Source organism: Elaeis guineensis, chromosome 4, assembly GCF_000442705.2.
Source record: "Elaeis guineensis isolate ETL-2024a chromosome 4, EG11, whole genome shotgun sequence".
Lineage (NCBI taxonomy): Eukaryota > Viridiplantae > Streptophyta > Magnoliopsida > Arecales > Arecaceae > Elaeis > Elaeis guineensis.
Window position 1 is genome coordinate 10,282,552 of NC_025996.2, and position 26,701 is coordinate 10,309,252.

The 26,701-nt window shown below is 36.7% G+C and overlaps 2 protein-coding genes and 1 pseudogene across 2 annotated transcripts; all 3 read right to left on the minus strand.

The window, feature by feature from the left end:
• Positions 1-1,620: 1,620 nt before the first annotated feature.
• LOC105043975 (secretory carrier-associated membrane protein 4) lies at positions 1,621-14,243 on the minus strand. The gene is made up of 12 exons (XM_073255505.1): positions 14,039-14,243; positions 13,381-13,491; positions 13,239-13,301; positions 12,952-12,985; positions 12,720-12,842; positions 8,608-8,670; positions 8,435-8,528; positions 8,031-8,076; positions 7,880-7,947; positions 5,831-5,879; positions 5,447-5,512; positions 1,621-1,846 (listed from the first exon to the last, which is right to left on the minus strand). Exons 1-12 carry the CDS (start codon positions 14,093-14,095, stop codon positions 1,814-1,816), a joined length of 807 nt encoding a protein of 268 aa, XP_073111606.1. The 5' UTR covers positions 14,096-14,243; the 3' UTR covers positions 1,621-1,813.
• A 1,966-nt stretch (positions 14,244-16,209) lies between these two features.
• LOC140857246 (aspartic proteinase nepenthesin-1-like) lies at positions 16,210-17,124 on the minus strand. The gene has a single exon (XM_073256009.1). It carries the CDS (start codon positions 17,122-17,124, stop codon positions 16,210-16,212), a length of 915 nt encoding a protein of 304 aa, XP_073112110.1.
• A 5,562-nt stretch (positions 17,125-22,686) lies between these two features.
• Positions 22,687-26,380, minus strand: LOC105043974 (isoflavone reductase-like protein; annotated as a pseudogene).
• Between the last annotated feature and the right edge of the window lie 321 nt (positions 26,381-26,701).

The following is a 26,701-nucleotide window of genomic DNA, read 5'->3' on the forward strand; positions in this document are numbered from 1 at the left end:
TGAACTGTGTGATGGCTGGGATGCTTGGAGAAAGAGTGGTGGTTATTTCATTAGTCTAGATATGGTCAAGCCACGTGGCGATAGAAGGACGAACAGTTGGAGATGAGGGAATGAAGGGTGGGGAATTGAAGGGATGGGGTCCATGAACGAAGGTGATGGATAGAGATTTAGGTCCAGAGCCACAAAGGGAAATCTCAGAATACTTCGCTGCAATCCTTCGGCTGTAGGCATCTCCCAATTCACCATCTTTTCGTTGTTGTACGGTCACATATTCTGATGATCCATGGGAATATGCGAGCATGACAGCCTTAGTCTCCTTCCGGTTCAAGTAGCTCAGGAATTGAGATCAAACATTAGTTGTCCCCCTCTTAGATGCCGCGCAGAAAATCAGAAACGAGAAGGCGGTGCATCTTGTCCCTTGTAACGGGCTAAAACATTAGAGATGACGATGGTCATTGGCTTTGACCATATGAAATTAGCTCAAGCAAATACTAATTTGCCATAAACTACCTGCTTCAAAGTAATAAATTTTATTGCTATTTTGAGAGCGCACCTTAGAAAATCTAATAGATCATAATGATCCATAAAGCCGTAGACAATAGCAAGAAATTTCGTTGATGGGTAAAGAGACCTGCTATGCTACACATCCAAATATTACAAACAGAAGCCATGACTTCTCTGCATAATTTGTACATAAGCGGATAGCTAGAGACAATATGGAGGTATTTTTTGAATTATAGTATTGTTAATTTGCAAAGAACTGAGACAGCTATTTTTAGAAGTTTTAGAAACATCTCAAGTGCAAACAGCAAATAATATTCAGAAAGGACTCAAATATTAAAGGTTAAATCATGGAAACAAATGAAAAAATCTCAAGCCCCATAATCTTAGATGATACCTACGAAAAACATTTGAAGAAGCCATGATTTTTCTGAGGCTCCAAGGTAGCCAGCACATCCTGTTAAAAGTAATTATCCATCCCATTTATTTGCGGTTGGATACAGAGACGGAACTACCGTATCTGGAGGGTCGTTTACAAATTTGGAAGGCATCCTTTGCCTCCTTTGCCGTAGTTACCTACAAGATTATTCCACCTTTCACACAAAAACAGAAGGAAGAATTATTGAGTTCTTTTACACACAACTATGAACACAATATGTGTTATTGATAATTATAATTTTTCCACAAAAATAAAATAATAGCTCAACAATGTAACGGCAATAGCATTTGCTATTTTTACCGATGAAAACAACTGGATGCTGATTAAAGAATGTGAGGCCACGATGTCTTGGCTGAGGTCTTTGAAGCTTATCAGACTAACGAGACAATTTTAACAAATCATTAAGGAGATTCAGGAATCCAGTAATGACACAACGCTTGATTCCATATGCCTTTCACAGGTGTACCCCAAACAGCCAAACCCCACTCAACAAGGCTCAAACCAAAGCAATACTTGACATCTTAGATCAACCCAAAGTCTTCTGGAAACCTTTTGGCAGCTGGAGCAACTACACAGGTCACCAGACAACCATCTCGGAAAATGCAACAGAAACATTAATCTTCAAATTAATAACCCAGACTTCAGGCAAGAGGCAGATGAGACCTTATTGACACAGAAAATGAACAGAAGAATTAGAATCATTTTTTATACTCTCCCAAGCATCGGAACCTCTTCGTCAAACAACAAATCTTTTTAAAAAAGGAAAAAAGGGGAGAAATACAGGAAATATAGCAAAACATGTATATAGAGTGCAGACAGCTCAAGCAACAGGATGACGAATTAGAGGTTTCGAGTTTGCTCCCTGCACCAACTTCATTTCTGCCCTCTGAAATACATGTAAACTTTCTGCATAGCGAAAACAACAAACCAGATTCAGGGAAGAAACAGATAAAAGCAGTCAAAGACAATCCAAAAAAAAATGTCTGAATAGCTCAACGTATGCAGTCTAGATTGTTAAGGACCATATGCACTATCATTTAATCGTCTGTGCATGACCATTTACAAGCATGACTCTGATAATAGTTACACTAGCAACTCATAGTGCAAAGATAAATAAACCTAGGCATGCTGTCACCCAGCGGTTAACACAGACGACGGTTTTCAGCAATTTAGTGGTGAGCATAGAGCACCACCTATCAATCAAATAGCCTATCTTGAAAGTCAAATTTATAGTGAAAGGTTTCAAGATCCTGTTTACCGTGCATATAACTCGCACAGTCTAGTTCATTCAAGAAACAATTAAATGGATAGAAAGGCTACAAAATTAGTTCATATATATATATATATATACAATATACAGGATTTATCAGCACTAATATCATTAATTTTTTATATCTGTTAATATATTAAAAAAATGTTATCAACAAAAATAAAGAATTTTGGAAACAGATACTGGGTAACCCTCAAAAAAGCAATAATACAGATGAGGACAACAGCAACAAGTACAAATTCCTGGCACAATCTTCAGCACTGCCTACATACATAAGCAAAAAGACAAGATTGCCAATGAGTGCATGCAATATTTACACACCCAGCCTCCGAAACATTACCACCATGCAAATGCATCTGAGGCCACAAGAAGTTCAGCAAAACCCATTTTGCTGAACATTTTGCTCAACCAAAAACGTTATCGCACAGTATGATCCACCAAAGAATAAAGGTGTTTCCCCAGATTGGAAAATAGCCGACGCAACTACAGAGTAGTGCCCTGAGATTTCCCTCAGATTTGGGAATCTCAAGATGAAAAGTGAAAAGGAATCTTTAATATAAAGGATAGCACTCATGTCCAAAGCATAAGTTATAAGCCAAAAGGTTGAATTTTACACAAACCCAAGAAATATGTTAAAAAATTTGATCAATTTCCCAATATTTGGGAGCATGCAAGGAAACCAATAGGACATCTGGTTGATTATGCAATCATAACCACATAATAGAGGAGGAGGAGGAGGAGGAGGAGGAGGAGGAGGAGGGGGGGGGGGTGGCGATGGGGTCCTGGAGATTCCAAATGGTTTTTCAGATGCTGATTCCAAATGGTTTTTCAAATGCTAAAAATCCATTTACCACATGATTATTAGTTGCTTTCTTTATGTTTTGAAACACTTGAAAACAGACTGCTCCATTTTCACGTTTCTACCTCATTTCCTAAAACAGGAGCACTTATACAAACCTATTTGACCATCAAACAAACAACAGTATAAAATTTCTGAAGTGAGATGACAACCACATGAAATACAAATCACAAGGATGATTTAAACACAATATTTGTTTGTCCTAATTATCAATACACTGCACTGAAAAAATTATTGCAAATTGGTTGAGATTATAGATAAGGTCAATCTAATAAGCAAATTTTAAAAAAAAATCAAGTAAACCATCATCTTAGTCCAATCATGAGAATTTGGTTACATCTGCTACAATCATGAGCCTATTATCTTAAGCATTCACTTACCGATAAGCACTAACATAACCTTCGTGCGCCAATCTATAGTGAAAATGACTTCAATTTTACAATAAAAATAATAACTGCAGATCATTTAATGCATCTTACAGGAGGAAAAATTAAGAATGAAATTACTGTAAGAGCTCAGCCATATGCCTAGGAATCCATCATCTTAATAACTTTCTTACAAACTTTCCTTGATTGTTTTGACTTAATGAAAACAACACATAGCACCATATTCATTAAAAGCGTGAATGCTGAACGTGGTTAAAACAGTGAATGCTGAACATGGTTAAAACAATAAGCGATAGATTGAATACAGCAAGAGCACCTTACAGCGGGCAAACAAGCCCTTCGATTTGGAGCAAAAGATAGTCGGAAGATTATATCAGTAACAGACAGAAGAAAAAGCAAATTACAAAAAGTTTCACTGGGTTGTCAATGGACCCAAGTCCAGCCTGAGTCCGATGAAGTCCACCCTAAGAATGTGGACTGCAACTGCATATAGGGTCCAAAGGGTCAGATTTGGACCCATCATCCCAGACTTAAATGAGTCCACATCAAGTCTCACAATATCGGTTCAATTTACTTAGCTCAGCTTATAGGCATTCATTGACCCCTCAACGAAAAAACAGACCCTATAAATATCTTCCCCGCTTCTACTTTCTCACCTACTACCAGCCCTCTTCTATCCTTCTCCTCCCATTCTCCTTTTTCATCTACTACTAACCTTCTCTTATCCTTTCTCAATAGTTGAACCATCCATTGCCTTCTCCTTAATTATCCACGGCCAACCATCTCTTATTGTTTCTCATCAACTGCCCCACCCCCTCTCTTCACCTTTGATCTACAACCTTGATCTACTACAAAACCAAGGACACACTTGTAACTTATTCATTGGTGTTCTCAAGGTAAAAGGTCTTCTCCATTCTCTAATTCTCTCCCTTCTTGACCCTCCATGTCCTCCACTAAGCCACTGGATTCATCTAGTGCTACTTCATCACCACCAATATTTGTACTTTCTCTAACCCCCTGCTAGGAGATGGCCAGACAGATGGTTGCTTCCATTTCACATGAATCCTCAGTGACAGCTGGGCTTGGGATTAGGCCAATGTTGGCAAGGACAAGGCCAGGCTTAGTGCACAGAAACCTGCAAGCGAACATCAAACCTTTCCAATGGACCCTATGCTAACCAAACCAAGTTTTGTGGTCCAACTTGGAGATGGATCCAAACACATGGGCTTGGCTAGGTTTGGCCCATTTTTAATTCTACATGTTTGATGGCAACTGAACTGTATGACAAGCATATGGAACACTCTTAACACAATAAAACAATATAATTTTACCATTTTGCACCGTGCTCTTGCCATACTTAGAACATGATATAGAAAAGCAGAGACCTGTCTTATTGATTTCTTCTTTTTATTTCAAACAAATCAGCCTCTTCTCTAAACCCATCTATCATTAAACTTTCAAGTAGAAGAAGCTCATCACACTATTATTAAAAGAGAAGACATGGAGAGAATAAGACTGATCAGGCAGACATCTTAGTTGGTTTCCCTCTGTGCAAGTAGAATTAGTGGTCATCCCTCCTAAAATACATATTCCCTCACAAAACAAGCCTTGTGCTTCCTTGCCAAACAGCATTCGACTAGGAAATTCCTTCTTCCAAATGTCATCCATCATGTTCTGATACTGCTTTGCTGAAAATTTATGACCTGCATGGACATTTCGCACTCCCTTTCTTTCTTCAAAGGTTATGGTAGGCAGTTAGAGAGAGAGAAACTTAGTTTCCCTATGTGCATATTAGGTTTGTCCCTTCCTCGACTCTTTTGTTCTCCCTTCATGCATGTGATACACAAACTGAGTTCAGATTGGAGCTCAAATGGAAGGCATTTTGTGTCCCAACTTGCACATAAAATTTGAGGCTTAACGTCAACAAGCAGTTATAATAGAACACTCCAAGATTTTATAATAGCAAAACTAATGGAGGTTTTGGCACTAACCTGAAGTACCCACAGGCTTATAAGTGTTTCCAAGCAAAATAAGCCAAACCCGACCAAGTAAAAAATCTGCAATCACAGCAAGGAAGACCAAATTTTATTTGACATAAATGTGAATTGATTGGGAAAAGTATAATTTATCTAATAATTACATACATAAGAAGAAAAATTTTGCTCTCTATGTTGTACTATGACCAGAGAGATTATGATAAACCAATAATCAACATCACAAACTATGAGATTTTAGTTTAGACTTCAAGGCCATATGCAGACTTAGAAAAAATGCATGGCTCGTGTTTTTCAATACCATCATGCCTGCTACAGCTGAGATGAGATTCACAAGAACATAATGACAGCTATGTACTTAATCATGTACTATGGACTTACCCCCACCAACAAGTGATCTGAGATAGTATCAATCGCAGCCAAGATACCCCTGAAAGCAGAAAAAGTATTTCATGTTAATATCACAAAGACTAACACAGCAACACATCTTGCAGGAATAAGATAACATTAAACTGCCAACAGATAAAAGTAAAGATGTGGTACATAAGCATATTTAATGTCAAAAGGCTATATAAGCTAACACATTTGCATGATAAAGCAAAATCTGCTCTCTGTATAGGTATATATTCTCTCCATTTTCATCTCCTTATTTTCTTCTTTCTGCACTTGAAACAGAAAATGACCAGGAAAATAAAAAAAGATTAGAGGATTCCATAAAACCTAACACATCTTTCATTTATACACCATGCTCATGCAAGTCCATGCTTAAGGGGGGCAAAAATGTCCATTAGGTGACTGTCATGTCTAGTGCCAGCTGTCCACAAATCTAATCCATAATAGTTCACTGTCTATGTACTAAACCCCATACCGGCACCAACCTGTTACTAATGTCCGTATTGGTCTACTTCGGCATATCAGATGTATTGCATTTACTCCTTGAGCTTCAATTCTTTGAAAATTCACAATATTAACAATTGTTAATTTTTTTAGGGCCTCTCATATTCAAATAATTTCTTCAATTTTTAGCATAACTCAGAAATATATTTAAATTCATGCATTTGTTCCTCAAAATTTTGAGGTTAAGTGATTATTTAATCTAATAGATGTAGTATTAGAATCATATTTTGCTTTATAAAAAAAGATGTTAGTTTTGTCATATATTATATCATATTTAGTTACACACGTAATCCACATAATATATTACAAATAAATAAAAAATAAAACAAATGTTACAGTAGAAAATGATGCCATTCTGCCCCCACACAAATAAATAAAGAAATGGCCCCATTAGACTAAAACATCAGAAAAACAAGAATGCATCTATGACTAGTTTCAGTCAAGTTCAGCCAAAATCATTAAAATTGGACTTGGACAGGAACCCAAAAGTTTTCAGCCAAAACTAGCTGAAATCTGAAACTGGGTTCAATTTCAATTCAGCATCGGCCAAAACTTCAAACACCCATATAAGGGGATGCATCAAAATCAGCACATGGTCCATCCCCTTGCATTTATAGGGAATTAGCACCTGCCTTCATCAAATAATAGGTACCTCATGGAAATGGTACAAGGGATTCATACCCATCCATGTATCACTCGGATTAATTCATACCAATGCAAGGGCCGATTCTTTTATTTTCCTTTTAATGAACCCTGGCACATGGCCCAACATGTGACTAGCACAGCATGACATGGTATGAAACTGTACATCACTTGTAATCAACAATAAAAACAACATGCTGTAATCATAATTCTATCAATTTATTAGGATGCTAGAAACGGACATGTGCAATGCAAGTTAAAAAAATAAATAAATAAAAAGTTCAAAAAATTGGAGCATAAGAAATGTGAAGTATGTGGATTAGATAAAGACCATCAATATTTTTGTTTGTTTTAAAATTTTAAAGAGAGTCCACCTGGGTTGGTGATGTGGATAATATATAACTAGATTTTTTGAAAAAAAAGTGGAGTTCAACTAGTTTGGGATGTCTAGGAGAAACCGTGTAGATAAGAAATAGGGGCCAAGGAATAAATAAAGCGAGCACGTAGATTATATAACTGACCTCTTAATCATATTTTTTGTAGATACTTGTAAAGAGAGGCACTAAAGGTATTCTGGTCACAAAATTTGATAAATGGAATCTAAATGGCATATTCCTCTCACATTTAATAACATAGTAGAGATGATCTAAGAGAGCTTTTTACAAACATTTGATACCAAGGTTCTTTTGTACAATATCTATCATGGAATAAGTTTAGTTAAAAAAGCAAAGGGATTGATTAAAAATTGCGGTCTACCAAGAAAATTTATTTGCTTCTATATTATTCTCTGTTAAATCAGGTAAAGTGAAATTAAAAATCTATATTATTCAGCAAACATTCCCAACAAAAACCAATTCACTATGAAAAACAAAAACTAGCAAGATGACTTACGTCAATGACTTTCCATGGAATACAATTGGAGGAGCAATAGCAGCAAAGATGCAGAAGCCAATGTGGAACTGCACCATGACAACATGAGCACAAAATATTTGCAAGAGACAGATTAGTTTGTAGTTCACAAGAGGTCATCATTAGGAATTACCAGGTATAAAAGGAAAAACCAGCCAAACTTCACGGCGCTATCAGTCCTGTTTAGAGCATCGACAATTAAGCAAAAACTAATTGAATAAACTCCAATTTATTTTTGCAACAGAGCAAGATGAAGCCAAGAAATCAAGAAAAATCAAACTTGTTCCATAAATTCTAATACCAAAAAATTATTTAGTGTATGCTTGTGTGCATTTAAACAAAACCCATCAAGTCTTCCTGTCATTTACCAAATATATATCCATATCACTAATAGCAATCACTCCCTTTAAGCCAAGATAAATTTGTACAAGCTTGGCTTGACATAACCTAACCATGAAAATTTATTGGGGAATTGAATATCAATGACAAGGGCTGGAAGCATCATCAATCCAACACCAGTAACTTATGATGCCCTACCTCATTGCACGATAAAGAGGCCTGTACCACAGCACATATGAAAGAGGGCATCCAAGTAAAGCATAAATTGTCGCAAGGAAAAAGATTTTAACCCCTGCAGATAGGAAAAATAAAGGAAAGTTAATCTATAAGAAATCAGAAATGCACAAAACTAGTAGCATGCTCCATCTTACCTCCTCCTTTAATCCAACAGACAGTCACCGCAATGACATTCCATACAAGACAAAGAACTATCCCTGCAATAAAGTTCCACCACATATACATGCTCATGAATTATAATGAGCAGAAAAATAGCATATTATTTGTGCAGTGCAATGACCACGTAATAGCTCTTTCAACACCCATAAATGAGTGACCCCGCCATTGCAAGGTCTGACTTATAACACCAAGGTCATAATGGAGCAACTTTACTATCACGCTAAGGCTCAACCTCAGCTCTTTCAAGACACATATGTTCACAAAATTTAAGAAAAAGCCATTACATACTAAGACAAGACATTTCCAAAAAAGCACTGAGAATCAACAAGAATCAAAGATTGGCTGGCATCTAGCTTGGTGGTGCCAAACTCGGTCGACAAAGGCATTTTTCAAAGAACAACTCAAACTATGCAACGTCCACGAAAACAAGGAGGAGGGTAGTAGGAGAGTAGACATATGAAATAAACATTGTATTCTGTTAAGTAACTAATGTGTGTGCACAGTATGTAACTAAATATATAATAATACAAAGCAGGAACAAGAGGACCTCTAATCACAAAAATCACACTTTGAAATCAATGTTATAGTTCAGAGGCCCATTAACTGAACATACCAAGAAGTATATCAAGGGGGCATACTAAATTACAACATCACATCCAACCAAAATATGTGCATGAAACAGAAGGATGGCCCACAGAAAGGAAATAATGTAAGTAACCTAAAGTGGTGCAACTTTGAACTAGGAGCAGATGCCAAGTAGGCCATTTAGTTGCTAGATATGTGGATAAGTGATTGTCCCAAATATTCTAAAGCTTTGCCTAAAAATAAAAAGCATAGACCACGTTTAGTAGACTGTGGCTACAGCACCATTAATAGCAAATCCTTATAACACAAAAGAGATAGAACTATAGCTTACATAGCAGTATGCATCAGAATCAGCCATCAAATCATACAACTGCCTACTGTGCCCTTTGAAACTCCTTCCTAAGTGTCAAAACAAAACTCCTACCACCAAATTAATAGAAGTTACTTTTCTGACCCAAAGTTGTATGCATCCTAAAATAGAATGAGAAGCCTTCACCAGTTCACCTTATAGTTTTTTATGGAGGCAGTCAATTATACTCCCATAGTCAAGATGCATAGAATGAAGGGGTTTGGCAGCTAAAAAAACCAGATGAAGTAACACAAACCCAATTAATCTTCAATGAAATAAATTTCCATAATTTTCTTTCTTAAAAAGTCCTCTTACATTTGCATAAGCATTAAAATATAAATTAATCTCTATAATTCTCGCATCACATTTCTTTTTATAGTTTGCTTGTACCCAACATTTCTTAATTTTTTTTCAGAGGACACTAATCTGCAATTTGATATTTAGTCTATGAGTGCAACTTGATATGCAGTCTATGAATATGATTTTGTTTTTCCAAACCATGACTTGATGATATTTTTTACCTGTCAAATAATCTTTTTTCTTCTTTTGAGGATGGACTTACCCATATTAAATCCATGCTAAAAATTCTTGCTCTAATTGTTTAGTTTGGTTTCTAATATCTACCTATAGGGAAGGCAACACGTAGGCCATTACCCACACCTGCTCCATACTTGCCCCGAGGGTGGGGCGAATAGAATCTCAAGGCAAGTTGGACGGATCAGGTCAGGTAGAGCTACAAAAATCTCTTTTCTTTTATCATACAAATCAATTTTTTTACAACCTCGGGCAGGGGGATTTGTGAAGAGTTATATATGTTCAAATCAGATTCGGGATGGGCTTTACCATTATCGGTACCAATTTTGGATCCACTATGGGTCAAGTAAAACCCACCCCATTAGGGTCGGATTTGGTCAGGTTCCCAGTGGGGTGGAGTAAATTGCCACCCTATCTGCTTATGAGATATTCTTTGTTATGGCAAGAACTTTTAAAAGTTGGTTTAAGGGTTTTATTGGTTAACATTACTAAAAATGATTATGTCATATTTACGAACTTGAAACATGTCTAGAAGAATGGTTAAGAATGCAAGATTTGTTTTAACAGATCAAATATTCTTAATTATTTAAAGCACCCACAATAAGTAACATAAAGCACTGCAAAATCGATATAATAAAAATAGATTTCATTAATCATACCTTCTTAAAGACAACCATTTCTACCAATTTGCAGATCCCAGAGATTCCAGCATCTTAATTTACCAAATTGGATCTCCCAATAGCAAATATCCTCCCATGCATTTTAGATATTTGAAAATTGGTCTAATTTTTCATGATGTCTACAAATTTTTGGCACAAGCTTCTAAATAGATCATTAGAATCAATCAAATATAAGGGAGAAAAAAAAAAAAAGAAAACCTTTCATCCGAAAGGAGATGATCACCTATGACCTCATTGCCACGTTAGATCCAAAAATCTCTCAATTGACCAGCCCAAGACACCTCGCTCCCAAATTTCTTGCCCCCCAAAGCAGGCAGCATATCCACCTCATGTTAGAGAGACTGGCATTATGAGCAATCACCTTAATTACTAGCAGTAACAATCATGATTCTCAATGTAAAACCAGTGAGGATGGAACATTGCCTTACAACCCTCAACTTCATTTCCAATCAGTCTCCTCCTATGTGGTAGATATTGAAAAGGTAAATGGGTATAGGATGGTTTATGTTGTTCAGTGATCTCTAGCAATCATATGAAATTTTCCAAGATTAGAAGATATAGTTACTTACGACTTCCTTTGCCGTGGTTTACTTAACATATGACTCGGTGTTTTATAAAAAAATCCAAACAAACAACCTACATTATGCCAATCATTACAATCAAGTTTCATTTTTGGACATGGCACATTCTTCAACAATCAGCAAAATATTAACGGACACAAATTACAACATGCTTCAATTTCATCTATACTCCATTCCCTCACCCTGTTTGAGAAGCATCAATAAACTCCTTCCATGGGCCTCAACAAATCAATCCACATATACAGGACCAAGGTGAGTACCAGACTTCCTTAAACCAATAAGAAATGGAGAAAACAGATGTTTTATGTCCTTCAAGTAATCATGGTACTTTAAAAAAATAATAAAAATAGAAAGGAAAAACGATCCTCCACTGGCTGCTAAAGATCAATCCTAATGCTCACAAGATGGCACTCACCATCAGGATCTAAGTGTGGACATCACCAAGGTGAATTAGCCGCTAAAATGAGATGGTTATGGAAAAACTTCTAATCTAAGATTATAGTTCAATCATCTGTTAATAGCAATTCCATCAATTAATGCAAAAGAAACCTTGTCGAAAATTTTGTTCCTGTTGCAACCAAAGGATGCTAGGTCACTCAGCCTAGTAGAATATCGAATCTCTCTCATTGCATCAAGGATCCACATATCTACAAATTTGTATCAGAATAACGGTCCAGGCACCAAAAGACTGCATGCTTTGGTTGATTCAGATTCAATAAATCTAGAAGAGAATTTACTGAATTCGTCCTATCATTATTTCAATAAATACTCAGGAAGCTAAGAACTGTTGTCCATCCTCAACTTCTTAACAAATTTGATGATCAATATTAGTTCATCTTTAAATAGGCATCATATATTTTTCTTCCAAGTCTCCCAAGAATTGCTCCGGCAAGAGGATTTCAAACTTATTTGCTCAATTATGCAAACATGACAATGCTACCCTCTAGTTATATCCAAGAATATTAAAAGGAGAACCAGCATGGCAACTATTAGTATGGATAACAAAAAGAAGAGATGGATATATGAAACAACCATAAAAAAATTCTAGGTTAGTTAAGAAATTAATAGATCAAAATAAGTCAGCATAAGATAGAGACTCAATAATAGGAGAACTGGGCATAAAATGTAAAAATCATGTTGAGTCGTAAATAAATAGAGCCTATAATTTATCACATTGTGCAGCCCTGTTATTAATATATACTTATCTAGTAACTCATTTTCTCAATATAGGCGAAATCAAGAGTAACTCTTCAAAAAAGAGTCAAAAGAATTAGCATCATCATGTTCTGATAACTCATTTACTTCAGTGAAGAATAAAGAGAACGGACCAATTTATCAAAGCATAAGTAAATCCATACCCAGCCAGCTTGCAAAAGCCAGATATTGCAACTTCTGAGCATGGATTGGTATCTCCTTAGATATGTCATGATGGATGATAGGGAAAAATGGGGGCCAGTTTTTCTCCTCGGTAGAAACACCAGCTGTTTGGCAACACAGAGGCACATATCACCACTGATAAACTATCATCAAATGAAGTGTATGGTCTATACCAGTCATATTAATGCATAAATTGGAAACTTCAGAACTTACCATTTGACAAAGCATCTTCCCTGCGTTGAATGTCCTGAAATAGCAAACAGGAATGTCTTTTCAGCATATAACCAAGATAATGTAATGCAAATTAAACAAAAAAGAAAAAGGTGAAAAGAAAGATAACAATGTGATATCTTCAACTATGTATACCACTGATTTTTGGTGGAGTTATTTTATTCGAAAAATGAAGCAAAAGGTAATGGTTGAAGACGGTGTAATGGCAATCAAAATGGAATTAACAATGTATTAAACTGGAACCAGTAATGAACTAGTCAGGGGCTAACCATTTCTCTCCTTTTCAGATCCGCTTCCCATCCTGCAAGTTCTTTTGCCTTCTTCTTCGAATCCTACACGGGCCAACACAGAACCCCATAATCAATCAACTCATCAAAGAATTAACACCAATAGAAAAAAGGCACCACTTACATTCGTCGTCTCCAGGGGTATGTCCACAGTAGCATCATGTTTGTTGCCAAAACCCAGATGCAATGATGACAGTGAAGGAAGATGCAATTTTGAACCAGGACCTGCACCCTTCTGCAATGCAAAACATCAGCTTTCCCATAAAAGCCGATTTTAACCTCAAAATAGTCAAAATACACCAGATAGCACGCTCTTGCAGAAATACCCCAACAATGGGCAACTAGGTTCGATCTCTTATCGATAATTCACACAATAATCCAGCAAGTTGAACAAACCATACAGTTTAGTATCAATCAAGAACTCTTCAACAGACCAGATCTGGAAATACCAGTCCCATCATCGCATTCAACCGACCAAGATTGCATGAAAACCACACTAACACCATAACTATAGCGAGGATCAGTGTTTTATGTCACAATTTCTGCTAGGGTTTTTAATTGGTACATCCAATCGCTCTACTCCAAAATAAAGTTCAAGATCCGATTTAAACGACACCCCCAACTCCAGATCTGATAATTCGCAAAACACATATGCAAGAAAATTGATAAATCTTGAGAAAATGCTAAAGAGAAAGGCCTCGAGCAACCAAGAAGAATTCAAAAAGGAAAGAGAGGGAAATGGAGAGAGATAGAGATGGAGAGAAGGGAGGAGGTGAGGTTACCGAGAAGGGATTGACTTCTTCCTCGTCGAAGGGGTTGGGGTCGTCGCGGCGAGGCATGGTCTCTTTGAATGAATCTCGAGAAATGTTTTCCGAGGGAAGCGCGAACGGGAACTGGACTTCCCCTTCTCTCTCTCTCTCTCTCACCCTTTCTATTTCACCGCGATGAAGAGCAGTCGAAGCAAAGACAACAAAGACGATGACGGGAGTAAAGAGAACAGAGATGACGCCGCCTTTGAAAGTGGCCGCTTACTTAATACGCGTGGCTCCAACCGCCTTCCTGTCATCCTATGACCTCCGACATATCGGTAATTTACGTCGGTGCCACCAAACCCGCTCGGTAATTTAAACACTCTGGAAGGGCGGTTCTTGTCATCCTATGTCCACTGAAATATGGTTATTTACGTCGGTGCCACTTCACCCGCTCGGTAATTTAAACGCCCGCCGGTAGGGCAGTTCGAAATAATTTCTGATGCAATCGGGTGTAAACACGTCGTTCGATGCTGTTGCGGGTGCGTATAATTTGGGTTTTTTTTTTTTTTTTCTTTTGGTAAAGCGGAGATGTTCGTACGACTCTGGTGCACATCCAACAATTGAGATTATCCCCAAAATGAAAACTGTTTCGTATCGCAGCCTACGGCGACCAAAATTCAGACCATCTGGATGGGAATGTTAATACGAAAAATAAATTTTCGGTTTACCCAAAAAAATAAATTTTCGTATCTAAATTTAATGAAGAATTAGTAATTTGAAAGAGCGCCTGAGAGATCTCGTCCGGCTCTTTTTGTCATTGTATATCACGTATTGTGATTGCAAAACGTAACATTTTATATTATAGTATAGTAATTATTTTTGAAATAGAACATAGTAATCTACAAATTTAAAAAAAATAAAAGGCTAAGCAAGGAACTTTAATGATTATGAATTAGAAGCTCCTATTATTAATTTTATATGATTAGCATCAGTCTCATGCAAGATGTATGAAATGGTTTTTCTTTCCTTTTCAACTATTTTGAAATGCAATATGATAACGTAATAAATTATTACAAATGGTATACTCAAATTTCTATTGCATGTAATAACTCTAAAGAAGATGAAGCATGTTGATATTGGTGTCATTAGTACTAGAGTCTACATGACACAAGCTATTTCTTCATTTTAAATATGTTCTATAACATGCATTAATAAACGGAATATAAGTTTTTCTTCCTCTTTCAATTGTCCTTGAGACATAATATGATAATATAATAATCATAATAAATACGAGAATTTAATGGATGAACTTTTGTTGTGCTAAAAGACAGGGAACTTGAACATTGTTGGGCAGAAGGTCCATTTATTAACATCGGCATTATCAACATAGGTCTCACACAATGCACGTGATATGATTTTTCTCATTTTTAAATTATTTTTGAAATACAATACTATAATATCATAAATTATAATAGATAGAAGACTTTAATAACTAAACTTCCATCATACATTAAGTAATGATCTTTCATGGCTGAACATATTTCAGGTCATTAATATCAATTGCAGATTAATGATGACTGAATGCATTGATATTAGCATTATTAATACCTAAGTATGTATGAGCTGAGCTCTATTTTAGACATGTATAATAGATTTGGAACAGAGTAGTCTTATGAATTAAGCCAATGACTTTGAGCATGCCAGCAAGAGCGTAAGGTGGGAGAAAACGTAACATGTCCTGCATATCCTGAGTGTGATTTGTGGAGATGCCAAGTTGGATGGTCAAAAAATTGGACAAAAATGATACTTAACCTGCACCCTGCTGCCTTGAGAAATGTAGGTGGGCTGTCTAAGCCATCGAAATTTTGTTGAGAGGAAGAATTCATGGGTGGAATATCCACATCATATGCTTGTTAGGTTGTGAAGTTTGATTAATTATTGAAACCGAGAAAACTTTTCTTGAGACTCAATCTTCTCACTGTTTAAGAAACTTGAGGTAACTCAACAAGATGTCAAATTTGAGCTAAAATTACCAATTTATGTTTAGAGCTAAGCAAATCCAACTAACAAGTATAACGCTGAGATGATGCTCCACTTTGAATCATCACTCGTTATAGAATATGCTGCAATCAGTAGCTTGAAATGATATTTCCCTTCTAAAAGATCAGATCAAACATTATAATTTATCCGAGCACTGGTGCCTAGAATAGAGTACTTTTCTGGACTCCCATCTGAGATGAGTAATATGCCAAAGCAAACATAAACACCAAGAGTGTAGAATAGCCTTTTGGACAAGGTGACATCAACATTGGCATAAAATTAAAAGTAACATTAAAACCTGCAACATCTTCAAGGGATCCCAGGCAGCAATTCTCACCTAATACTTTGGTTGCTTTGTATTTCCTTGGGGAAATCACTTCATCAAGAGCTTTCAGCAAAGGTGCAAACCCAAGTGGATTCAGGTAAGTCAGCGTGGAGCCTGTATCTATGAACATACCAAAATACAAGCCAGGGACTTCGATCGGGAGACTCTGCGATCCAAAATTAATACCTTCCAACATAAGAATGTAGTTAAATTTGTTGACAGGTGCTAAGAACATTGCTCCCCCTCCAGTAATGTTCGGTTCGGAGCCAAATCTTATGGGGTGGTAGCCTTCAAAGTATGGTGGTGTCAGGCAGCAAGAGAATTTATCCATCGACGACTGAGATAGAATTGATAATGATCCTCTTCCAAGGCCGAAGATGCCATTAGCAGTGGCCTCATAGAATTTCTTATCGAAATGTACACAACCGAAGATAATAGTGCTCGTATTATGGAAGGCTCCATTGTTGTTTGAAATGTGAAGTGTCTCTGTTGCTACCCCACCACAAACTAGACTCCCATCATGGTAGTGAATTATGAACATGCATTTGTTGTCAGCAGTGCCATGCAAATAATATTCCTTGGTACATAAAAATGGACTGCATAGTTTCAAACTCTCATAAGTCACAGATTGTGAAGGATCAAATGGTAGATCATCTGTTGTCACAGTCATCACAAGGGTAGCATAGGATCCATGCAAGATGGCTCGCAATGTTGACCTGAACATAGGCCTTGTTAAGGGAAGAGCCAACATTGAAGAGAGTCAGATACAAACCTGATTCAAAAAAACAAGGGAGTCTGAAAATTCCCCAATGGTTGATCATTGAGATAGAAGATAGTAAGTACTGAATTCGGGACTTGTCGGTGTTCATGAGATCCAATTCTGTGATATTTGCATTATGAAAAGGAGACAATGGAAAGCTTCGATGCATCATTGGTGTCACGCCCCCGATCCGAGATTGTAAATCGAAGGTCGCGGCAACCACCGCATACTCATGAAGAACTCTCTCCATAAGCATGCAAGGCATCTCATCATGATATCAATGCATCGCAGCAGAATAAATTCAAATAATTATTATTCAACTGTAATTCAAGTAATTAAATCAAATGTCTTACATCCAATAAAATTTTACTAAAATAATTAAACAATAGATCTAAGTTCAATGAAGTTGACAATGCTAAATCTCGCCTCTAAAAGCTCTGTCCCAATATTTCTTCCCACTCTCGAAATTAATTATCTGAATCTGAAAAATAGAAAGAAAGGTAATGAGCTAGACAGCCCAGTAAGTAACAAGTATCTCTACCAGATATTCAAATATTATATAATTTTCAAGAACAATGCTGCAAATAACATAAAAATATATTTCATGCTGATTTAATGCAGATCCAATAATTTCAAATATTCACATATAATAATAATCATAAATCCGATCCGATTCAAAACACTCGTAACTCAACAGCCTCGACTATGACCAACGTTTAACCCCCATTGGCGGGGTCCACAGAATACCAGCGCATAACCCCACTGGCAGGGTCCAGAAATACCAGCGCACAACCCCCACTGGCAGGGTCCACAAATACCAGCGCACAACCCCCACTGGCAGGGTCCACAAAGTACCAACGTATAATCCCCATTGGCGGGGCCCACTGAAACATAGTTAGGCTGAGAGCATAAATCCGATCTATATCAAAACACTTAGTACCACAACATATATCATAATCTTTCACTAAATATGTGCATAAATCGATATACCATAACATTTCAAAAGCACTTTTCTTTCAAAACATAATTTCATAAATCATGCATAATTTCAGAGAATAATTATTTATTTTCAGAATAAATATGGAATATCTTGGAAAGATGATTCATTACTTACCTTTCACGGAGCACTGAATGAACGGGTCGACTAACTTCTAGGAGATTCTTCCGTGCCTATTATCCAAAATTATATTTTTATATTAATTTTAATTCAAAATTAAATCTAACGAATCCCAAAATCAAAATCTCGCTTAAAATCAGACTCGTCTCTAAACTCGATCAGAATCATCAGATGAAGCCTTCCCCTACGCTAATCTTAGAAGGATGATTTTAGAGAGAGAAAAATCCATTAGGAGAGAGAAACAGGCTAGAGAGAGAAAATTATAGAGAGAGAAAGTAGAGAGAGAAAGTCCAATTTCAGAGAGAGAAAATCAGGGTTCAGACTGAGAGAAGAGAGAGAAACTCTCTCTCTCATCAATTTCAATTTTTATTTATTTATTTATTTATTTACTTATTTATTTATTTACTTACTTATTTGTTCATATATATATATATATAAATATATATATATATTTATTATTATTATTATTATTATTATTATTTTCTTTTCTTTTCTTTTCTTTTCTTTTCTTTTCTTTTTCTTTTTCTTTTTTTTCTTTCCTTTTCTTTTCTTTTTCTTCTTTTTCTTTTCTTTTCTTTTCTTTTTCTTCTTCTTCTTTTTCTTCTTTTCTTCTTTTTTTTTCTTGGTTCTTCCCACGCCGGAACAGAGGACCGGCGTGGCCCATGTTTTGCCGGGCCGTTCAGGCCACGGCCACCGCAGCGGAGGCCGGCGGCCGACGGGGATCACTCCCCCGATCACGGAGGAGGATGGCCGGCGATCAATTCCGATCGCCGGCGCCGGAAAATTCAAGGAAAGAGACCTAAAAACAGAGGTCCCTTTCCCGACGGAAAATCGGTGACTCTCGTCGCCGGCAGCCGCGCACAGGAGCATGGGAGGAAGGAGAAGAAAGAGGGGAGGAAGAGGAAGACTTACCTCAGCCTCCGGAGACCTCGTCGGCGGCAATCACGGCGAGAAATCAACCGGTGTCCGTGGCCTTTGATCGAGAAAAACGGAGAGAAAGAGAGAGGGAGGAGGCCGATCTTCGGTCTAGAGGGGGAGGGAGTATTCTTATAGAGAGTCCTAGGAATCCTGATTCGCTTGGGTTTCGCCGGAGAAGAAGACTCCCGGTAGGAGTCTTCTTCCCGGTTTTTTGCATACTCTATTTTTTTTTTTTTTTTTTTTTTGGGCTTTGATCTGCTGGGCTGGGTTGGTTTGGGCTATAACATTCTTCACTCCTAAAAAGAAATTTCGCCCTCGAAATTTTTTCATACCTGTCATCATTGTATTGGAAGCCTGTGGATTCTGTTGAGTAAGCGCATAAACTTTTCCCTGGATTTATTATGATGCTCATACCTTAACGTCCCAATATTCCTAATGTTTACCCACCTACACTCATACTATGTCAAATTCTATGTGTCATAATTTATCTACTTATGCTCTGATACCATATTAATTGTCACGCCCCCGACCCGAGATTGTGAATCGAAGGTCGCGGCAACCACCGCATACTCATGAAGAACTCTCTCCATAAGCATGCAAGGCATCTCATCATGATATCAATGCATCGCAGGGGAATAAATTCAAATAATTATTATTCAACTGTAATTCAAATAATTAAATCAAATGTCTTACATCCAATAAAATTTTACTAAAACAATTAAACAATAGATCTAAGTTCAATGAAGTTGACAATGCTAAATCTCGCCTCTAAAAGCTCTGTCCCAATATTTCTTCCCACTCTCGAAATTAATTATCTGAATCTGAAAAATAGAAAGAAAGGTAATGAGCTAGACAGCCCAGTAAGTAACAAGTATCTCTACCAGATATTCAAATATTATATAATTTTCAAGAACAATACTGCAAATAACATAAAAATATATTTCATGCTGATTTAATACAGATCCAATAATTTCAAATATTCACACATAATAATAATCATAAATCCGATCCGATTCAAAACACTCGTAACTCAACAGCCTCGACTATGACCAACGTTTAACCCCCATTGGCGGGGTCCACAGAATACCAGCGCACAACCCCCACTGGCAGGGTCCACAAATACCAGCGCACAACCCCCACTGGCAGGGTCCACAAAGTACCAACGTATAATCCCCATTGGCGGGGCCCACTGAAACATAGTTAGGCTGAGAGCATAAATCCGATCTATATCAAAACACTTAGTACCACAACATATATCATAATCTTTCACTAAATATGTGCATAAATCGATATACCATAATATTTCAAAAGCACTTTTCTTTCAAAACATAATTTCATAAATCATGCATAATTTCAGAGAATAATTATTTATTTTCAGAATAAATATGGAATATCTTGGAAAGATGATTCATTACTTACCTTTCACGGAGCACTGAATGAACGGGTCGACTAACTTCTAGGAGATTCTTTCGTGCCTATTATCCAAAATTATATTTTTATATTAATTTTAATTCAAAATTAAATCTAACGAATCCCAAAATCAAAATCTCGCTTAAAATCAGACTCGTCTCTAAACTCGATCAGAATCATCAGATGAAGCCTTCCCCTACGCTAATCTTAGAAGGATGACTTTAGAGAGAGAAAAATCCATTAGGAGAGAGAAACAAGCTAGAGAGAGAAAATTCTAGAGAGAAAAAGTAGAGAGAGAAAGTCCAATTCCAGAGAGAGAAAATCAGGGTTCAGACTGAGAGAAGAGAGAGAAGAGAGAGAAACTCTCTCTCTCATCAATTTCAATTTTTATTTATTTATTTATTTATTTACTTACTTATTTATTTATTTACTTACTTATTTGTTCATATATATATATATAAATATATATATATGTATTTTATTATTATTATTATTTTTTTTTTCTTTTCTTTTCTTTTCTTTTCTTTTCTTTTTTTTTCTTTTTCTTCTTTTTCTTTCCTTTTCTTTTCTTTTTCTTCTTTTTCTTTTCTTTTCTTTTCTTTTTCTTCTTCTTCTTTTTCTTCTTTTCTTCTTTTTTTTTCTTGGTTCTTCCCACGCCGGAACAGAGGACCGGCGTGGCCCATGTTTTGCCGGGCCATTCAGGCCACGATCGCCGCAGCGGAGGCCGGCGGCCGACGGGGATCACTCCCCCGGTCACGGAGGAGGGTGGTCGGCGATCAATTCCGATCGCCGGTGCCGGAAAATTCAAGGAAAGAGACCTAAAAACAGAGGTCCCTTTCCCGACGGAAAATCGGCGACTCTCGTCGCCGGCAGCCGCGCACAAGAGCATGGGAGGAAGGAGAAGAAAGAGGGGAGGAAGAGAAAGACTTACCTCAGCCTCCGGAGACCTCGTCGGCGGCAATCACGGCGAGAAATCAACCGGTGTCCGCGGCCTTTGATCGAGAAAAATGGAGAGAAAGAGAGAGGGAGGAGGCCGATCTTCGGTCTAGAGGGGGAGGGGGTATTCTTATAGAGAGTCCTAGGACTCCGAAGGGTCCTAGGAATCCTGATTCGCTTGGGTTTCGTCGGAGAAGAAGACTCCTACCGGGAGTCTTCTTCCCGATTTTTTGCATACTCTGTTTTTTTTTTTTTTTTTTTTTTTTTTTTTTTTTTTGGGCCTTGATCTGCTGGGCTGGGTTGGTTTGGGCTATAACAATTGGCATACCGAAACCTAGGGGGAGAAGTCAATGTAGACTTGACGAAAAAAAGAAAGGTTAACAAATACAGGATGGCTGTAAAGTAGCAAGCCATGTTGAAGAAAAACTTAAGCCATGATGAAGAAAAACTTTGTGATACATTTACCAATGGAATGCAGATAGCTTTCCTTTATGAACTAAACAACTAACCCATGAACTTCATATTTAATGACGCATTTATGGTGTGAACCACCTACATGGTATGTGAGGTTTTGAACTCATGATAGACATGATAAGCTGGTCCTGCACTTTCTATGCCCCATGCAATGCAATTGAGTCTGTAGATGCAATATGACTCCAAAATATCTAATTCACTGAAAAATATGCCTTTTCCTCTTACTATTCAAGCCCCACCGGCCAAGACACAGAGTTAAAATGCTGACTAGTATATGCAACCAAATTCATCAGGATTAATTAAACATATTCCAGAACATCTTTTAAACTAAATTACAAATTTTGGTTTCTTTTTGTTAAATATGAATATTGATGGCAAGCAATGCAAATTTCATAGGATAAATGAATATGATGCATGGCTGAAAAAGGCTCACAAGCTTACCAGAATTACAGAGATCAGTTACTAAGTGAAGGATACCTCCTTTTCTATATCAGACACAACAATAGCAACAACAAATTTACAACTAATACTAGCAAAACTTGAAAACTTGTAACAGAATGCTCAAAAGGTAAACCTATAGGAAAAATATTTGAGCATCTTGACAAGAATTTATTATAGCATGAACCTCTTCTAGTTCGACCCAATTATAATTACAAATATTAAGCTAAGTAGTTCTAGTCCAACCTAAACCTGCCTCCATCGTAGATCAGTTCCAATGGGCCGTTGGTTTGGGTTATCCATAATCCACTAAGTTTTACACTTTAAGCAAATGCTTTATGTTGTGCATCGACTGCTATAAGCACCCTTGCCCATTGTGATCACAAAAATATGATCTTTATTTATTGGAAGATCATAATACAGTCTTTGAATTACCACATGATCCATCAAATGTATCGGTCAATGAACTCATCAACTGTGGTGTATTTGACATCAGGGTAAAGCTCAGAGGCCTCCACACCAATTAATGGGTTGATCTCAAAGTTTGTCATCTCTCCTTTCACGAAAGCAGCATGAGCAATGGCATAACCAAAGTTTAAGGGAGCTGGAGACTCTGCAAGAAGTGATTAACAGTGGCCTGTTAGTACTTGTGCAAACTTCATCATGCACATTGAAAACAAGATAATGAACTAAGAATTTATTAATGATAATGTCCAGCCTAGAGACTAGGGAGAGTCTTCATTACCTTGAATTTTCTTGAATATCTCTTGCTCGGATACATGAATCCTCTTGAAGGTCTTGCCACTCTCTCTCCCAGAGGGATATTAGCTGATTGTGAGAATAAATGTTTGCAGGAGGTCTCACATATAATATCTTGTTCAAAGTTCTTGGATCATCTGCAGCTTTAATGGTGTACGTTGCAACATCTTCTTCTCGAACAAAAATTACTGAAAAAAGGAATATATTGTTTCATGGAACCCGAAAATCATTAGACATAGCAAAATGATGCAGCCAGTTGTCACTGAAACTCCTTATTGAATATTTGATGTCAATTCTAATCTTCCTTTCTAAACCCATGAATGTTGGAAAAAGATCATGGAGTCTTTTAGATAGACATTTGACTTTAACACTAAATGCATTTGTGAATGTTGTACTTATAGCCTTGCTTTAACTCATGAAATTTTATCAGGCTCACCTCTGCTTTTTCCTCTCACTGTAACAGAATAGTTCATCTTTCTTTCTTTTGATTGCTGCCTCCTCTCATTGGCAGTTGAGATCTTTGTATTTTTTGGCTTAAATCAATAAAAAGATGGGTGGTTTTGACCTCCCTTTCAATCAAAAAAAAAAGAAAAAGAATGCTGTACTAATAGCCTACAAGAATAAGAGGAACCTTTCATTTTGGAAATCTTCACCCTATTTATCATGAAAAAGAAAAGAAATTTCATCATTTGATCCCTTCCAACAAAAGTTCTTTAACTACGGTGGTTTCCCACCACTCATGTTCAAACCTGACATCTATTTCTCAGAAAGAAAGGTAACCACCATCTCACTTGAAAAGGACCCAAGCATATAAATTCTAGTGCCAATTTTTGGCACTGTTGTGACCCAAATAATAAATATATATTCTACCCTCCACTAGCCGTGTATTTTCTCTCAATTGCAATAATTACATCAAGGGCAACTTAGATGCATGTCTAGTGGAGGGTAGCAGCACGATGTGCAGATACATCAAACCTTGATGCTTGAATGGACTGCTAATGTAGTTTGAACACCTATTGTTTGTAGATAGGTAGGCAAGGTCACAGTATTTATATAGCAGCTAGAGGGAGGCTTCGCAGTTTTCACTTAAAATGGAACTTACCCTATGTTTGGTTGGAGCCATGAGAGGATGGATGGATGAGGGTGGAAGGATAGATGGCCTCCATCAACCATTTGATTCAAAAGATTATATGGATGATGGATGAAAAAAGAGGGATTGTACATCCATTCTGGCCTACCAATTTGCATGCTTCCATTTTGGAAGGATGAAAGGAAGGACGGACAGATTTTCGCATTGATAAAGTTACCCTTCATTAATTTTTTTGATAGAACTATAATATTTTTTCACTTTTTCATCCATACTATTTATATATATTTTTATATGTACTATTAATCATATACTATTAAATTTTATTACTCATTATTTTTATTTTAGAACATAAGTTTGAAAATTATAATTAAATAATTAGAATTATCTTCTATTTCTATATTTTTATTTACTATTTTAAAATTAACTATCTATATAATATTAATTAACTATTTAAATAAATTATAAATAATTAGTTATTTATATGATTAATTTATTAATAATTAATTTATTAAATTATTTATTAAATTAGATTAAATTAAAATTAAATATTTATATAATTTTTTATATAATTATAAATTATAAGGTTATAAGTAATAAGTTTATACATTGTATACTTCTTTAATATAAATAAGTGTTATAAATTGATAATAGTGATATTTTTATCAAGGGGTAATCTAGTAACAATATTATATAACTATCATGCATCCTTCCTTTCATTGCTCCTATATCAAATAGATAAATTAATCATTTCAATTCATCCTTCTATGTTTCACAAAACTTATAAAAAGATAGATGAAATATTCATCCTCTCTCTCTCTCGTTCATCCTTCCTCTTCTATCTATCCTCTCTTCAATTCATCCTTCATACGAAACAAAGGGTTAATGAGAATTATAAGAAAATGCGGCAGTATAATAAAATTTGGAAAATACATACTGCAAGCTAAAAAGATGGTTATGTATCACCTTTAGAGTTTCCGTCTCCTAACACAAGGATCTGGCCTGTAGAAGGTTCCATAGGTTCAATTTGCCCAATTCTCTGAAGGAAGTAATATGCAGCTCCAAAATTGGAAGAAACAATGGTGTAAGGAATCCCTGCTTCCTTGATGGCCTCTCGGATTTGAACCTTCACTCCAAGTTGGCTTTTTGCCGGCTCCATAAGTTCAATACGTCCAACATCTAAACCAAACTCAGACGGAAAGAACCTCTGCAGCTCATCCATCCAAAATATTCAGAGGTTGTGCAAAAACACAAAAGAACTATCAAGCATAAGGTCTCTACTTGGATTATGGTGAGCAAAAGAAAACTAAAACAGAGGTAAGTTGTTAGATCAATGCTAGAAAATGCGATATCATTTAGAGATAGTACACAATTTTGGGTGTGCATTTGCTTGCACATCAGAGGGCAACGTTCAGAAATCCAACTTCAAAATCCTAATGATTTTCATAGATTGGTAACTGAGAACCCATGAGACAAGATAAAAATAATCAAACAATAAAAATCATATCTCCAACCAAGAATCCAGAAGTAACCAGCTTTTTTTTTTTATTTTTAATTATTTGAGAGAGAGAGGTTTCTTGCACATACCTTAACGGTCCCAGCCTGCTTGATGGCAGAAATGATGTTAACCTGGTCGGCCAACTTCTTGGGGGATTGGTGCCCCAACGCCGAAATCACTACATCCACCTTCTTTATAGCCTCCAACAACCTCTCCTGGTCGTACAAACCCCCCTGCTCTCAAACATCACAAAGTTTGTGCATCACAAAGAACTGAAACAGCCAAAAAGGAAAGGACTTCAAAATAAAGGAAGCATAGACCAAGTAACAGCAGTGGCTGGGTGCATACATAGAGCAGAACGACGCCGGAGTTCCTGAAAGCTTCGATGAGCTTCGCCTTCTCCGGATCAGAAACCAGAGTGCGTTCTCTCACCAGAGCAAAGGTCGGGTATCCCAACCTCACACTCGCCTCCACGAGACGCTTGCCGATGTAACCGGTGCCGCCTATGATAAGTATCTTGCTCTTCTCAGCCATTGCTCCCGTCCTCGTAGTTCTTGGCTTCACAGGGGAGGACAGCAAGAGATGACAGTGGTTGACGTACAAAGTCTTCAACCGAGTCTAAGAAGACCTGAGTCAAATATTTAAAAAAAAATAAAAAATAAAGAAATTATATTCTACATCACGTGCAACGTACCTGCAGCACACCAAATCCGGGTGTGATTTGTTTTCTTCGGTAAAAAAATCGAGATGTAGTTTTTTTTAGAGTACAAATTGGAGAAGCAAGCTGATATAAAATAGAAGTAACTGAAGGAGTTCCATCATTATTTAAAACGCATACAGCCACGTGGGACACAAGATATAAAAGGATCCTGACACATATATATGGCAACATACACAATAATACAAAAGGATGTGACATCTCCCTGTATCA